This window comes from Mustela lutreola, chromosome 13 (genome assembly GCF_030435805.1).
Source record: "Mustela lutreola isolate mMusLut2 chromosome 13, mMusLut2.pri, whole genome shotgun sequence".
Classification (NCBI taxonomy): domain Eukaryota; kingdom Metazoa; phylum Chordata; class Mammalia; order Carnivora; family Mustelidae; genus Mustela; species Mustela lutreola.
This window is the reverse complement of record NC_081302.1, coordinates 58,078,165-58,095,210: the sequence shown is the minus strand read 5'-3', so window position 1 is coordinate 58,095,210 and position 17,046 is coordinate 58,078,165. Positions and strand designations below refer to the sequence as shown.

Here is a 17,046-nt window from a genome sequence, read left to right as displayed (position 1 = left end):
AAGGAAGAGAAGCAGGGGGAGCAGGAGAGGGAGAAACAAGCTTCCTGCCAAGCAGGGAGCCCAACGCCGGGCCTGAACCCAGGGCCCTGGATCATGACCTGAGCTGAAGGCAGATGCTTAACGACAGCCACCCAGGCACCCCAGTAGCACTACTATTTTAAGCAAAAAGAGATGAAAGATAAATAAGAACGGATGGAAACTAATCTTTTTTTAGGCTGTGACCTTAAGCAAGGCCAGTCACCCTTTGTGGTTAAATAAATGGCAACTGATTAAGTATTCACCAACGTCAGAAATAAATGCTTTTCACAAAGATCATGCTTGCTCACACAGTTCAAGAACACAGGCTTCAGAGCTGCCCCAGCCATACATGACTACTGAGCATGAGAAATATGGCTGGTCCAACCAGTGAGGTGCTGTCCATGTAAAATATATACTGGACTTCAAAGACTTAATATAAAAAAAATATAAAAGATCTCATTAACTTAATATTGCATACATGCTAAAATAATATTTTAGCCATTTTGCATGAAATAAAATATATTATTAAAATTAATTTTACTTGCTTTTTTAAAAAAATGTGGCTACCGGTACATTTAAAATTAGATTTGCTGACAGCAATTAGGCAACCAAAAGAAATAAAGCCATCCAATTTGGCAAAGAAGAAAACTGTCACTATTTACACATGACATGATATTCTATATAGAAAACCCTAAAGACTCCACCAAAAAACTACTAGAACTGATCAATGAATTCATTAAAGTCTTGGGATATAAAATCAATGTGCAGAAATCTGTTGCATTTCTATACACTAATAATGAAGTAGCACAAAGAGAAATTAAGAAACTAATCTCACTTATAATTATGCCCAAAATAAAAAAATACCTAGCAGCAAACCTAACCAAAAAGGAAAAAACATGTACTCTAAAAACTATAAAACATGGATGACAGAAATTGAAGAAGACACAAAGAAATGGAAAGACATTCCATGCTCATGGACTGGAAGGATAAATGGTTAAAATATCTAAATCCAAAGCCATCTACACATTTAATGCAATCCTATCAAAATACCAAGAACATTTTTCACAGACCTAGAACAAACAATCCTTAAAGTTTACATGGAACCACAAAAGACTCCAAAATTGCCAAAGCAATCTTGAAAAAGCAAAGCACAGGTGAAGGCATTACAATTCCAAACTTCAGGTTATATTACAAAGCTGCAGTAATCAAAACACTATGGCACTGGTACAAAAACAGACATGTATATCAATAGAACAGAACAGAAAATTCAGAAATAAATCCCTGATTATATGGTCAATTACTCTTTGACAATGTAGGTAAGAATATCCAATGGGAAAAAGTCTCTTCAACAAATGGTGTTGGGAAAACTGGACAGTTACATGCAAAACAATGAAACTGGACAACTTTTTTACACCTTACACAAAAATTAAAAAATGGATTAATACCTAAATGTGAGACCTGAAACCATAAACATTCTCAAAGAGAGCACAGGTAGTAGGGTCTCTGACATGAGCCATATCAATATTTTTCTAGATGTCTCCTGATGCAAGGGAAACAAAAGCAAAAATTAGCTATTGGAATTTACATCAAAGTAAAAAGCTCTGCACAGCAAGGGAAACAATCTACAAAACTAAAAGGCAACCTACTGAATGGGAGAAGATATCTGCAAATAACATATCCGGTAAAGGGTCAATATCCAAAATACATAAAGAACTTATACAACTCAACACCCCCAAAAACAAATAATCCAGCTTAAAAAGGGGGCAGAAGACATGAACAGACATCTCTCCAATGAAGACAGGCAAACATAACTAACAGACACACGAAAAGATGCTCAACATCACTCATCAGGGAAATGCAAATCAAAACTACAATGAGGTATCACCTCACACCTGTCAGAAAGACTAAAATCAAAAACACAAGAAACAAAAAATGTTGGTGAGAATGTGGAGAAAAAGGAACTCTTGTGCGCTGTTCCTTTCTCAGTGGAGTGCAAACTGGTGCAGCCACTGAGGAAGACAGTATGGAGGTTCCTCATAGAGTTAACAGTAGAACTACTCTATGATCCAGCAATCACACTACTGGGTATTTACCCAAAGAATATAAAAATACTACTTCAAAGGGCTACATGCCCCCGGATGTTTACTGCAGCATTATTTACAATAGCCGAACTATGGAACACACACACACACACACACAGGAATATTATTCAGCCATAAAAAAGAATGGAATCTTGTCATTTGCAGCAACATATGTGAAGCTAGAGTGTTATGCTAAGTGAAATAAGTCAGGGAAAGACAAATACCATATGATTTCACTCATATGCAGGATTTACAAAATGAGCAAAGGAAAAAGAGAGAGAAAGAAAGAAGCCAAGAAACACTTTAAACTAGAGAGAACCAATTAATGGTTACCGAGGGGAGGTTGGTGGGGGGACAGATGAAATAGGTGATGGGGATTAAGGAGGACACTTGTCATGATAAGTACCAGGGGGTCTGTCAAAGTGCTGAATCACTGTTTTGTGACCTGAAACTAATAGAACACTGTATGTCAACTACATTGGAATCAAGAGAGAGAGTAGAGTAGAGTACAGTAGAAGAAGAGAGGAGAGAAGAGGAGAGGAGAGGAAAGGAGAGGAGAGGGGAGGGGAGGGGAGAGGAGAGGGGAGGGGAGGGGAGGGGAGAGGAGAGAATAGAGTATCATTTGCAGCTTTGCCTTATCTTCCCATCACACGGTGCAGGGTGAAGGTGCTCAAGCTCAGGCCACAAGCTCAGCTACACCACAGGGACCTTCCATACCTCACACTGTCTCTCTATCTTGGGGTTTTGTTTGTTTGTTTGTTTGTTTTTTCATTTGTAAGATGTCAAGAGCTTGGACTAGATGCTTGTGAAACCCCTGTGGCTCTCACACTCTAGGATTCAAGGATTCAACAGTGATTGCTGGTGGAGAAAAGACAGCAGGGGCCAGTCGATGACCGTGTAATAGGTGATTAGTCAGCACTGAGCAGTTAGTGTAATGAAGAGGCAGGGCGGCCTTTGCTGGAGCTGGGCTCTGTATGGGCTGCCTAAGGAGAGTTCAACGGGTCCCTTATGGCCACCCCACAGCTTGGGGGTGTCCCGAGGCTGCAGACGGTGCCATTCCACTGCACTTCCTGCCGCAGTGCTAGCCCAACAGCTGCAGGGAGCACCTGAGGAAAGCCCTGCTCTGTCTGGTGTAGGGCCGGCTCCAGGCTCAGCACTCGGGCTACCTCGTCACAGCCGGCAGCCCAGCAGATGGGGGTACGTGCTATCAGCTTAAGCCCAGCATGCCGTGCGACAGCGTCCAGGCTGCCAACAGGTTCCAGCAGACTGACCATGTTCCATGCGCCACCCAACTGTGGGAGCCCAAAGAGTGGGAAAAAACCAACCTGTGATTTATATTGTGTTTGTATGACTTAATCCAAATTCTAGCAGATCTGGATTTTGTGGTTTATCAGACTCCTAAAAAAAAAGTATTTTTTAAAAAAAGAAAAAAATGTATCTGACTAGCAGGTTTTTTTAAATTTTTAATTATATATATATTTTTGTATTTTTTATATTTTATTATAAAATTTTTATTATATACTTGATATATAATATATCATCTAATATATTATACTATATTATAAATATATTTATAATTTTATTATATAGTATATATTTATATAAATTTATGTTATATATTTATATAAATTTATATGTTTATATTATATAAAACATATATATCATATATATAAATTATATATGATATATGCAATATATATAATAAGTTAAGTATATTATATTTAATATATATAAACTCCTTATTGAACAAATCATTTGAGGATACATTCTCCCATTCACTAGGTTGCTTTTTTGTTTTGTTAATAGTTTCCTTTGCTGTGCAAAAACTTTCTATTTTGGTGTAGACTCGATATTTAATTTTGGTTTTGTTTTCCCTTGCCTTAAGGAGATATATCCATAAATACATTGTTCAGGCTATTCAGTGTCCAAGAGAGTACTGCCTATGTTTTCTTTTAGGAGTTTCATAGTTTCAGAGCTCACATTTATGTCTTTAATTCATTTTGAGTTTATTTTTGTGTATGGTCTAAAAAAGTAGTCCAATTTCATTATTTTACATGTAGCTGTCCAGTTTTCCTAATACCATTAATTGAAAAGACTATCTTTTCCCCGTTGTATATTCTTGCCTCCTTTGTCATAGGGGAACTGACCATCTAAGCATGGGTTTATTTCTAGGCACTCTGTCCTCTTCCACTGATCTGTGTGTCTGCTTCTGTGCCAGTACCATATTGTTCTGATTATCACAGCTTTGTTAGCTATCTTGAAATCTGGGACTATGACACCTCTGGTTTTGTTCTTTTTTCCCAAGATTGCTTAGCTATTTGAGGAGACCCCTGTATTTTTACGACCAATTCCAACTATGGTGTGAGCTAGTTGGAACAGGTGTCAGATACTACTATCACGTAAGTCCTGAAGAAGATACTCTTTCTTCACCTTGAGGTATTGCCTTTATACAGCAATACCTCATTTCTATGCTAAAACCAAAGCTGATCCAAATATGATATGGGTGCTGTCACTTTCCTAGTCAACTCCCCATGCAGACATGATGTAAGAGTCACAGCACTCTCTATCTGGGCCTCATAAATCATCACCATAGTGTTCTACGTGGCCCCAAAGAAATGAACTGGAGTTGGCACACAAGAGAAAAGTTATTGGCCCTCAGTGTTCTAGACTCAGGTGCACACTTACAAACCCATGTCCACCCATCTATAAAGTTTGCTTTTCTTTCTTTCTTTCTTTCTTTCTTTTTTTTTTTGTCTCTGGGGATTTGGTCACATTTTAGAGTTTATCAATTTGGGGCAATGGCTACTAAAACCCTTAGAGAATCAGAGCACTCTGCGTTTTCTGAATTAATTATCTATATTCATAAAGTATGGCCTATTAACTTATTTGTACATTATTTTGCCAGTTGAACCATAGTTTGTCACAAATTTACATGCAATCTGAAAAAAAAAAAATAAAATGATCTAACAACCACACGATAACCTGCAAACTTCAGGAAATGTAAATCCTGTGAACTTCAGGAAGCGTAAACTACCGGAAACCTCTAAATTGCAGGAACTGTGTCTGCTACAGCAAAGCCAAGACTGTTCCTCTCTCCACTTAATGACTTTATCACGCACAGCCTTCCAGCAACATAAGTGCCGCCCTGTCCAACTGTAGTAAAGAGTCTTTCTGACTACCTTGATAGACTACAACTAGTAAGCAAATAAAAAGAGCATCTTAAAAATCAGTAACATACCAACTCCATCAACTGTTTGAGCTGACCTATCTCTTCAGGCAGCGCTCCAAGTTTGTTGTTACTTGCGATTAAGACTTTCAGAGGCAGACCACACAGGCAGGCAGGCAGGGCAGACAGCTGATTTCGACTGCAAAGACAATACCAGAACACAGGTGAACATACGGGCCACGTCATGCTGTTTCTGAATGTGAGTCAGCAAGAAGAAAGGAGTGATCCAAGAAGACATTTTACAAATATAAAAGGTCCAATAAAGTTTCTGCATGTGTCATAAATCCCAAATACAGAAGATAATAAAGTATATTTCTAAGAAAGAAAGACAGGGGCGCCTGGGAGGTTGGGCGTCCAACTCCGGATTTCAGCTCCGGTCCTGATCTCACGGTCCTGGAATGGAGTTCAGCGGGCAGTCTGCTTTTCTTTCTCCCTCTCCCTCTGCCCCCTGCCCAACTGTTGCACATACTCTAAATAAATAAATAAATAAAATCTATATTTAACAGAAAGAAAGAAAGAAAGGCAGGCATAGGCAGTTCTGTGGGAAACAATTTTTTCTGGCACCAGGAAAGCCCTTGCAGAAGCTGAGTCCTTGGCCAGCCAAGAGGCAGACGGGCATCACGCCCTGTGCCACCAATAGCAACAGGAAGCTGGTGCCAACTGTTCTCTTCTGACAATGTGAGCAGGAAACTCAGCAAGATCCAAGTACCATGAAGGCATCCTCCCATCCGTGTTAGTAGTGATGGGGAAGGTCACTGTGCTGCAAGTTATAAAAGACCTCTAGCCTGATTTCCAACATTTTGACTCTGCTTCCTTTTGCTAACACAAGAGCCACTGTGGTTAAGGTCTATTTGGATGTCTGCAAGGGAGCTAATTAAGAGAAGAAAAACACTGGGGTGCCTAGGTGGCTCAGTCAGTTAAGTGTCTGCCTTTGGCTCAGGTCATGGGTCACGGTCCTGAGATAGAGCCCCACACGGCCCTCTCTGCTCAGTGGGGGGCTCCCTCTCTATATACCCCTCCCCCAGCTCATGCTCCCTCATGCTTGCTCTCTCTCTCTTTAAATATTTTAAAAAATAAAAGAAAAAAATAAAGTTGGCCTTCTGCCAAAACGAAAGCTAGGGCCTCGAGGGGTTCAGTTTCACAGAGTACCCAGAAACTGCTCACATTCAGTTTCACAAAGGACCCAAAAGTCTGGCTCCAGGTCTCACTTCTGCTTTGCAGGACGAGGTTTTCTACCGAGAAGTGTCTGAACTTCCTAACCTCCTATCATCAATGCCTAGTTTTTCTGAGAAATGGGAAAATAACGGGTAAGTGAAATCCATGAACCATTTTATGTATGTCAGTCATTTATTTCAACCTCCTTTCCCACAAAAAGCCCCTTCCTTGCCATCAAGTAAGGAGACAGAAGGTTTTTAGTTTCCCTGCCTTTCTTTCCCTGGCATTCTGCTGATGAAGCCAATGACCAGGCTGTGAAATATCTAAAAATCTGTGTGTCGAGTTACTACAACTATTTAGAACTTGTTTTGTGTGTATGTGTGCACGTGCACGAAGCTTCCAAGGTTGTGGTACAGTGTGCATGTATTTATGGACACACATAAATCAGTGTGGGAGAGAGGAAGGGACAGACAGCCTGAAAACACACCAGTGTTATTAGTAATCCTTCAAGTGGGATTAGGTACAATGAGTGTCTTTTTATTTTTCTTCCTTATACTTTGCTGAATTTTCCAAAATTCCTACAAAGTGCTTTCATAATTGAAATAAATATCACGGGGCACCTGGCTAGCTCAGTCTGCTCCAAGTCCAACTCTTGGTTTAAGCTCAGGTCATGACTTCAGGTTTGTGGGATGGAGCCCTGCATCAGGCTCAGTGTTCAATGGGGAGTCTGCTTCTCTTCCTCTGTAACCCCTCACTTGCGTGCTCCCTCTTGCGAGCTCTCTCTCTCTAAAATAAATAAATCTTAAAAAAGAAATAAATATCACTATAAAAAGATAAACTTCATTTGCATACTGGTTACATGGGGGTTTCTATTTATGAAAATTCATTGAGATGTATAATTATGAACTATGTACTTTTCTGTATGTATTATATTTCAGTTGAAGGTTTTAATCCCCTACTCCCCCATATGAGGAGGTAGGAATCATATGGCTAAATAAAGGACATCTCTAGCTGATGGGCTGAGAAGAAGCAGGTGTTATCCCCTGGAAAGAACCTTTCTAGTGACGTGTGGGTGGCACAGTTGGTTAAGGCTGCCTTCAGCTCAGGTCATGATCCCAGGGTCCTGGCATCAAGTTCCACATTGGGCTCCTTGCTCAGCGGGGAGTCTGCTTCAACCTCTCCCTCTGCCCTTCCACCCTCACTCACGTTCTCTCTCTCTCTAATAAATAATAAAATCTTAAAAACAAAACAAAACAAACAAAAAAAAAAAAACCTTTCTCATGTGGGTACTCCCCTGTAACTCCCCTGATATCTCTCCTGTTCCAGGTACTCAATGCCTGGGTAATAGGGTTTATCAAGAAAAGACATAGTCAACCTTCCCTCCATTGCTGAGATCTGCAAATAAAGAGATTTCCAGAAAGGAGCGGGAAGGAGAGAGGTTTCTCTAAGAGGGTCCAGCAGAGGGAGGGAGGAGATTGAAAGCCATCTGGGGGTGGAGGGGGGTTCTGGCACTGGAAGGACCAGCTGCCTCTTCACTTCCCCCTGGTTAGAGTGATAGGGAGAGTAAGGGGGTTGGACACACCGTGGCACTTTCTCCTGTCTCTGAGGGCAGCAGAAGGGCATCAAGGGCTACCAGCCTGTCCTCCAGCCTCTGACATCCACCCACAGGAGCCCAGTGGGGCTGCTCTGACTGGCTGACAGGGACTTCCTGGAGCGCTGATGGGAAAGCTTTCTCCAAGCTCCATAAACATCTCCTTTGACACTACCTCCGGAAAAGAGAACAAAGTTTATTGAAAGGAGGCAAGCAAATAATTTGGAATGTAATTCGTGGTTATAAAATATTTATTAATACATAATTTCCTAAAATGAGGATTGGTTACTTAAAATGTTAATAAGGTAATTTTTTTTTTTTTTTAAATTTTGGAGCCACATTTAAACTTCTTTTTGGAGAAAAGATAAGGAAAAAAGATTAATTGGTATTTTCAAAAATTTCTACATTCCTGTTTTCATAGAATTAACAATTGCAGTTGAACATTCTTCCTGTGTTTCTTTGCTTGGAAACTCAGATCTCAGCTACTCCCAGTCTCACCATAATGCAGGGATCTCCTCAGATTAATAACAGATACTGAATGAGGAGAGCCACTTATCATACCATTTAAGCAATGCAATAAGGACTCTTCTCATTCAGAAGCACAGTATTTGAGATTACATGGGATTAGGCTCATGGGAATTCTAGGGTGGGTACTAATTTAAAATAAAATAACACTGAAGCATTTTAAATTTAAAATGTTAATATTAATTTTAAATGTAAGCATTTTAAGTTTAAGCATAATTAAATGTAAGCATGATTTCTTTGATGGGGGTTACAAGCTTTTTATGCTAAAAGTTGTTGATGGAGTAAGCTATTCATTTATGCCTCATGCTATACTATAGTTAGTCACCTGCAGATAAATCCAGACGCCAGAACTTTAGTTATAACACAGCACGCTACAGACCCAGGTCACATTTCTTCAATTTCATTGATCCAGTCTCTCAGGCTCAACTTCATATATTTTATCACAGGATGTTCCTATATGACTTGTAATTTCCCCGAAAGAAAAAGGAAATACACATGCACACAAAAACCCATTAGCTGTCCAGCAAGTATTTATAAAGGACAGGAGAAACTCCATTCCCTTTAATCCTCTACCCACTAAAGACCACATGGGTAGCCTGAGATTTTTCAAACCACTCATCTGGCAGCAATTTTTCTCAAGCAAATAATTGCCTCAGGCCTCAAACAACTGTCTTGCTCCCCACTTGTCTCCTGCTGGCCTCTCGGCTAAAAATGGGCCCTTTGCAGAAAGAATGTTTAAAATAAGGCTGTATACAATCTGATAAGGTAATGGTCAACATTTATTTTCAAATCTACCTTGCAAGCTCTACCTGAAAGCAAAATCTAAAAAAAAAAAATTTTTTTAACTCCCTCAGTACAAAGGATTAAGTTAGTGGGGGAAACAGGGCCACTCATTCAGAAGCAGAAATTACAGATTTGGTCGCAGCAGCCTGACTCTTCTTGCCCAGCATCTCTTCTCACTGCCCCTGCCCAGTCTGTGAAGACGATGATGGCACAGGGAGTGAGGTGGAGAGGCGGAGAGGCGGTAGGTCTTTACTGGGCTGTGTTTACTGCTGACGCTTCCTCTTCCATCCTTCTCAATCGAATGACTCCCTATTAGATTTATTGGTCTATTTCCTCACGTCAAGATGAAACAAGGCAACTCAAACATAATTTGAACACTTTTGATAGCTTTAGTTTACAGGATAAATTTCTCTTGGCTTCAAGTATCCACTATCCCGAACTTAACATAATTCTTAAACTAAAGAATGTGCAAACCATCTCACTTCTGTACGGTTTTACTGCTAGAGAGTCTTAATTTAATGTGTTTTGACTATGACACTTATTAATATCCATGTTTTTAGACTTAATGGTGGTATTTAACCTTATTTATTATTGGTTTATCAGTAAGTTATTTTCCCCTAACATATGTGATGATAAAAAAAAAAAAAAATACAATAGGGGCACCTGGGTGGCTCAGTTGTTGAGCATCTGCCTTTGGCTTGGGTCATGATCCCAGGGTCCTGGGATCAAGTACCACATTGGGCTCCCTGCTTAGAGGGATGCTTGCTTCTCCCATTAACCCTGCTTGTATTCCCTCTCTCACTGTGTCTCTCTCTGTCAAATAAGTAAATAAATAAATAAAAAGACTATATTCTTACATGTGATTTTATTATCAGGGTATCCTATATATATTTTTTTTATTCTACTGGAATAATATATGGGTTCTTTTTAGTGTATGGGTTCACTTGATAATTGAGGGTAGAACCCACTCAGCAGAAAATAATTTATAGGAAGACTTCCATAACAAAGTCACCCACTCAACTGGTGAAAAGGTCACCAGCTGTGGAATTAGAAGGCCTGGCTTCAAATCTCGTCACTGCCACAAACATTTGGTGTAGGTAAAACATTTAACTTCTCTGTTTTGTTGTCTTTAAAACATAGATGATAACGCTTATCTAACATGAGACATGAGAGTATGGAGGCAAAAGTGCTTGGCCCAACATTAAATCTCCACAACAAGACAAAATGATACCTGACCACTAACGTGGCAAAAGCAGTGGGAGTGTGACCAAAAAAAAAGTGTATGTGTGCTTAGCTCCGTTTTATTTATTTCCTAACTGCTAAAATGTCAACCACTTTTCAAATATGGTTTCATGTTGCATTCATTGAAAGCATAAACCCCTAAAACATAAAGATGATCACTCCGAGACGTGCAGGATAGGACCAGGCTGGGCTACACAACTTCAGCCTAAGAGAAACCAAGTGAACTACGACCACTCTGGAAACCCTAGACGAGCGCCTACAAGCACTTGGACGACTTTCTCTCCCCCACCTTCTCCAAATGTCAAGTTCCTACTATTTATCTGGGAAAACATGAATATCCAGGGGTCACCATCTTCATTTACTGTTTGGTTCCTGAAGAGTAACTGAGATAATGGTGTGAAATAATAACCATCACAAGCCTAGCCGAAACCGTCCGAGCTCACACCTCAACAGCCCCAGAGAGATCAGGGCAGGTTTTGTGGTATGAACACTCCAGGCTCGCCTTCTGTGAATCTCGGCCGGGGTGGGGGTTTGGGGGCAGGAACGAACACGTATGCTGTAGCTATTGCTACTGTTTGTGCAAAGAGTTTCTCTGTGCGTGGTATGCGTCCTTTCAAAGGACATCTCACTTAATTTTGTGTTTATGGGTTGTTCTTTTTTGTTTGTTTTTGTTTTGTTTTTCTGCATACCCTGTTCACCTTTCATTCAAGGCAGAGTAACATTTTTATGGGTTTTTTTTCTCTTTTGCATATGACACTTGGCTGTTAATGGTCTTTATTACACATACACATCAGTGAACAATATCTATAGAGAACCATTTCCTTTTTCTTGCTGGCTCCATTCTGAAAAACCCACCATGGTAAAATGTCTCACCCTCTCTTCCCCTGGTGACAGAGTACTTCCCCTTCACGGCCTGTCCTCCCCTTGCGTTCCCGCCATCCGCAGATGCCCGAGACTCCTCCCAACAACCACCAGCACCTCGCTTCACATTGCCTGGGATCTCCTGGCAGACTTTAATGCTACAAACACAAAATTACATGACTATCACGTTCACCCTGTTTGACATGAGATCTGTAAAGCAGTTGTGCGATTGAGATTTCGGGCATGCATAACATGTGGGCAGCCACACTGAACCTGAACTTTGAAAGCACTTAGGCTGTCTGCAACTTGGGGGTGGCCATCACCAGTCTCAACTGCTTGAGACCAGCAACGCAGAATCATCCTTCTAAACCTGCATCGTGAACCAGCTGTTGAGCACTACATACCGATCCATTTCCCATTCTACATGTGTGAAGGCCAGGTCTGGAGAAGCAAAGCAGTCAGCTGCAGAAAGGAGAACCAAAAGAACAGCAAGAAGCAAAAAGGGAGTGTCTACAGCAGCTCAGAGTTCAGGCCAGTGGCTGCACCAGCCCTTCTGCTATGCCTTTGTGCGTGCATACCTGCACCATATTTGGCCACTGCAGCTGAAGCCGGTTCCCACAATAACAGCCTATCAGTCTCCTCCTGAGTATAAATAAAGCCTGGCTTAAAATACTCCGCTTTTTTATACTCTCCATGGCCGGCAACCACCACTGCCGATGTCTGTAATTAGATTTCAAAGTGTAATTATTGATAACTCGCCCCTTCTCAGTTACTTCCTGTCCTTTTTTTTTTCTCAGAGCTCGTCATTTCTTAAAGGATGAGGCTCTAAAAACTGTGACCTCAAATTTCCTCTTTAATATTTTATTATGCCCTCCCTTCACTCTAAAATGGAGCTAAGTGTTCTAAATCACGGAAGCTCTGGATATTCAAAGAGAAAGCAGTATCAGATGCCAGCCAAGAATAATAACGGTCAAACACCTTCAGAGGAAAGAATGTAGACTTGGGGTTTTAAGTATTAAGACTATTGGGGCACCTGGATGGCTCATTTTGGTTAAAATCCAACTCTTAATCTCACCTCAGGTCTTGATCTCAGGGCTATGAGTTCAAGTCCTGAATTGGGGCTATTTAAAAAATAATAATATAAACAAAATAAAAAGTATTAAGACTATAGAAGCATAAGCCCTATGTATTGAAAAACACCACTCTGCAAAACACCGTTGCTGGTACCTAGGGAAACCACCACTAAATGGCTAAGAAAAATGTCTTGGCACTGAGGATAATTCTCCCACTTTTTGGAGCCATGCTCCAAGTAGAATGGACACTAGCTTCCTATTACCAGGCAAAGATGCTTACCTTACCCACCTTCTCCTCCATGCAACTCCACCAAGCCAAATGTTACTCTGACATTTTTCCTCCACCCAAAAGGAAAGGGATATCCATACCAACTTAGAGGAGAACAGGCTGTCCAGATCAAGTTAGGCAGACGGACCCTCGAGTCCTAAGTGAATACAAAATATTCTACCCAGGGACTCTGAGGGAATACAAAATATTCATAGTAAGATTTAAGATGCCTGAATATTTTTGAACATTTTGTCTATCATTTAAAGACATACATCTCTCCATCTATTTCCAGGAATTTTTAAGTGCAGGTGGAATTAATTGTATGAATATTTCTATATACATCCTTCTTTTTTCCTACTTATTCTTCCAAGAAAATGAGTCTTCAGAGAGCTCCTGTCATGTAACTTGACTGCCTATAATAACACGGTTTCATTTAACTGTTCTAATACTTTTACAAATCAGCACCATATCCACATTACTAACAATACTAGAAAATCCACTTACTTTACTAGAGCTTCTGCACTCTTTTTCTTAACCCATATGGCAATAGATGTGACATAGCACACTACAAAACCTGATTAGACAATTCCAGAAACATTTCTTGGGTAGTTATGACGTATAAAGCATTATGCTCGGCACTTAGACAACTATTATTTTATTTATATTCACAACAGTCATGTAATATAAGCAACAGTCATGTAATAGAACCATTAAACCCCCGACCTTTCAGATGCAAAAACTGATGTTGTTCAGAGAGTTTAAAGAACTTGCTCCAGATTGCCTAGCTAGTGCTCTGTGATGTGTGGTTTGAAACTAGGCAGGCCAGGCTTCATAGTAATGTCTGTGATCTTCTTCAATACAACACTGCCTATTTTCATTGACTTTGGAATACAAAGTGAAGGGAAACCCGGAAAATAGTAGGAAGAGGACCTCAGATTCTAAGCTGGAGGCAATGAGATGTTAGACTGGTTTCTCAATGATTAATTTCTATGAAAAAGGGTGGAGGACAGGGTCAAAGATAATTTCTAAGGTTCTAAGCTGGGGGGGGGGGGTGGAGAAAACTGGGAACATGGACAGGAACAAGGATGCTAATTTGGGAAAGAAGAAAATGAGCTTAGTTTAGAAGATGCTTCAATTTTGAGGAGTCAATAAGCATCTAAGAGGACCTGAATTTTTGGCAATCAGGAAAAAGGGGGAGAGGATATATTTGAGACACCTGAGGCATGGGTCTGAGAGAGAAGATTTAAGGACCAAAGACTGACCTTTGTGGAATTCTAGTGATAAGGTGCAGAAAGAGAAAGAACACCCAGACAGGGAAATAAAGAAGAAACAGAAAGACACAGAAAAGCAAGGATTCCTGACCAAATCCAGGAAGGTTGGTAGCATGGTGTCAAACACTGATAGGAAGCCAATTATTTTTCTAAATTTCTGAAAGCCTGCTCTGATCAAGAACCTGTTCTAAACTCAGAGAAAATATGAAATGGATATGAATCCTCAAACCTAGCCCTTCACAGGATTAGGCAACATCTCTCTGAGCTGATGTCCCACTGGAACACTGGACATTTATTTTAAAAATTCTGAAGCAGCAGGTATCTCCTACTGGGTTTCTCAAGACATAAGATAAAAAAATTAGTGACTTGGGGCACCTGGGTGGCTCAGTGGGTTAAAGCCTCTGCCTTCGGCTCAGGCCCTGATCCCAGGGTCCTGGGATTGAGACCCAGGTGGGGCTCTCTGCTCAGTGGGGAGCCTGCTTCCCTTCCTCTCCTTCTGCCTGACTCTCTGCCTACTTGTGATCCATCAGATAAATAAATAAATCTTAAAAAAAAAAAAAAATTAGTGACTCTTAGCAAATAAAGTGAGACGTCCTTTATGGATGCTCTCTTGTAAGGGGGACTGAAAGATGCCTGGCTCACCCTAACAACTCTGTAAACAAGGGTCTGCAGACTTTGGACCCCACTGTCAACTACTCAAAATTTGTCTCTACAGAAGATTCTAGGCTGTTCTCTCCTCTTGGTACAGAGGTCACAGTGGTCTCGCCCTCGGATTAACGTACAGGAGGGAGGACCCTCTACTCCTAACAGTTCACTTACATTCCCTGAAGGCCACCCATTCGAATGCCTGGCCAGACAAAGGTCCACGTGCTGCGCTCAGAGCACACACTCTCCTCAGTCTTGCCCAACAACACACCTGCCCGCACCGAGCCTCTCACAGTCTTTGGGACACAGGCTGTTGGAAGAAGAGTTTCACAATCCCCAGCAAATACCATTGCTTATATTTTTCTTCTTATAGTTCATAAAGCTGCACAATTCCTGCATACAGTGATGCAAATGGAATTATTTAGTATATTAGGAACATTGTGATTGACTTTGAAATGGGTAAAATCAGTGCTCGGGGTCTTGTCTAATATACCCTTCCAAGTTATCTCTGCCTTTCATCGTCTTTGAGCTATCTTACACCCCTATAATTTGTTGTAAAACTGAAAACGGACAGTAAGGAAAATAATTTTAGTACACAGATGCACAGACAAATTGTGGCCAGTGGGTGGAACTGTAAATGATCACGGCGCTCTTGAGCTGTTCATAAATTCATCTCTGCCAGCCCACTAGTGTGTGGGCGTGTGCACATTAGCGTGAAGTCTCCCTCAAACAGGCTATGACATCTTACTGGCTCCTTTGGTAATTAACCAATTATATACAATCTTTGATGGCTGTCATATTTGTATGAGAGTCCTGATTTTACCTTTTTAAAAGAATTATCCTTTAATGAGTGATTATTTCAACTATAGGGATGTGGCATTTCTACAACAAAATTTCAGTGCAGATAATTTAAAGACTCTTTCAGCTGTTTCAGACTTCTGGTCAAGGTCATTCTTTTCTTCATTATATAATATTGAGCTCTCAGAACCTCTGGAAAAAAAAATCCTCTCATCCCCTACAAAGAGTTCAATCCTATAAAAAAAAAGGGGGGGGGTAGGCTGGGAAAAGGAAAAGGCTCATAAGCACACATCACAAAATATTAACAATTGTGTGAGTACTGGTGTGAACGACTGATATATCGTTTGTGCTTTGCACTACTTAATTTTTTCTCAAAAATCGTTAATTTTACTTGATAACTAATAAATAATAATAAACAAATATATATGTATATATATTTTAAAAGCACTAATTAAAAAATAAATCAGCTTGGATGCCAGCTCTGTGTAACACAATTTATGCTTTAGTGTTTCCTGGGCCCTTCTGTCTTCTACTTATATTTCATTTTTCCCTTCAATACATCTAGCCCATACAGATTACTGGGCCACTGAATATAACATTATGTAGGGAACATACCTTTTTTTAGTTATTTTTATTAACATATAATGTATTATTTGCCCCAGGGGTACAGGTCTGTGAATCATCAGGCTTACACATTTTACAGCACTCACCATAGCATATATCCCCCGCAACGTCCATAATCCACTCCCCAGCAACCGTCACTTTCTTTTGTGAGATTAAGAGTCTCTTATGGTTTGTCTCCCTCCCGATCCCAAATGAAACATGATGGGATCACATTTTTTAACCTCATTCTCTTTAAGCATGAGGTCAGTTCTTAAAGGAATGAATGAGTGATAAAAATTCTTCTAAGTTAGTGTTTATAAACTGATGTTTTGGAAAGCACCACCCTGGGAGATGCTAATAGGGAGGCCTCTGTGTTGCTTGGAGATACACAGCGCAGATTAGTATAATACACGGTTTCATTTGTGTGTGTGTGTGTATGTGTGTGTTTAAGTATACCTATATCCAACAGAACATTTTTCCATAAAACATACTCTGAGGAAACGATGTTCTACTTATTCCTTAATTGATCCAATGGCATCACTGAGATTAGAAACAAACAACTTTTTTCTCCAATGGAGTCTGGCAGGTAACTTTTCTCCAGATCCTTTATTCTCTATTCATGAATAGACAAATTAATCATTGAGTAGAACGGATCAATTTTCTTATGTTATTTTCACATTCCTTTCTGCTTTGGCTTGCCAAATGGAGTATCAGAAAAACACTGCTTGATTTCATGAGGTTAAGGTAGATATGCTTAGATTAATAGATAACATAGTTCCACATTATCCAACCCTGAAAGTGACCCAAATCTTCTGGTTATTTTCTCACTGTTCAAAGAGATTATCTCATTCCATCTGTCCTCACAGTCCATCTGGTCCAGAGAATGGAAAGGTGTTCCAGGAAATG

General features: G+C 40.2%; 1 protein-coding gene across 4 annotated transcripts in view; it reads right to left on the bottom strand.

The window, feature by feature from the left end:
- Nucleotides 1–17,046, bottom strand: part of LRCH1 (leucine rich repeats and calponin homology domain containing 1) — a 201,253-nt gene that overhangs the window by 76,142 nt on the left and 108,065 nt on the right. For all 4 annotated transcript variants that reach the window (XM_059144225.1, XM_059144227.1, XM_059144226.1 and 1 more), the window contains exon 3: nt 5,338–5,464. In XM_059144225.1, coding sequence (XP_059000208.1) covers nt 5,338–5,464 — 127 coding nt within the window. The remainder of the gene's footprint in view (nt 1–5,337; nt 5,465–17,046) is intronic.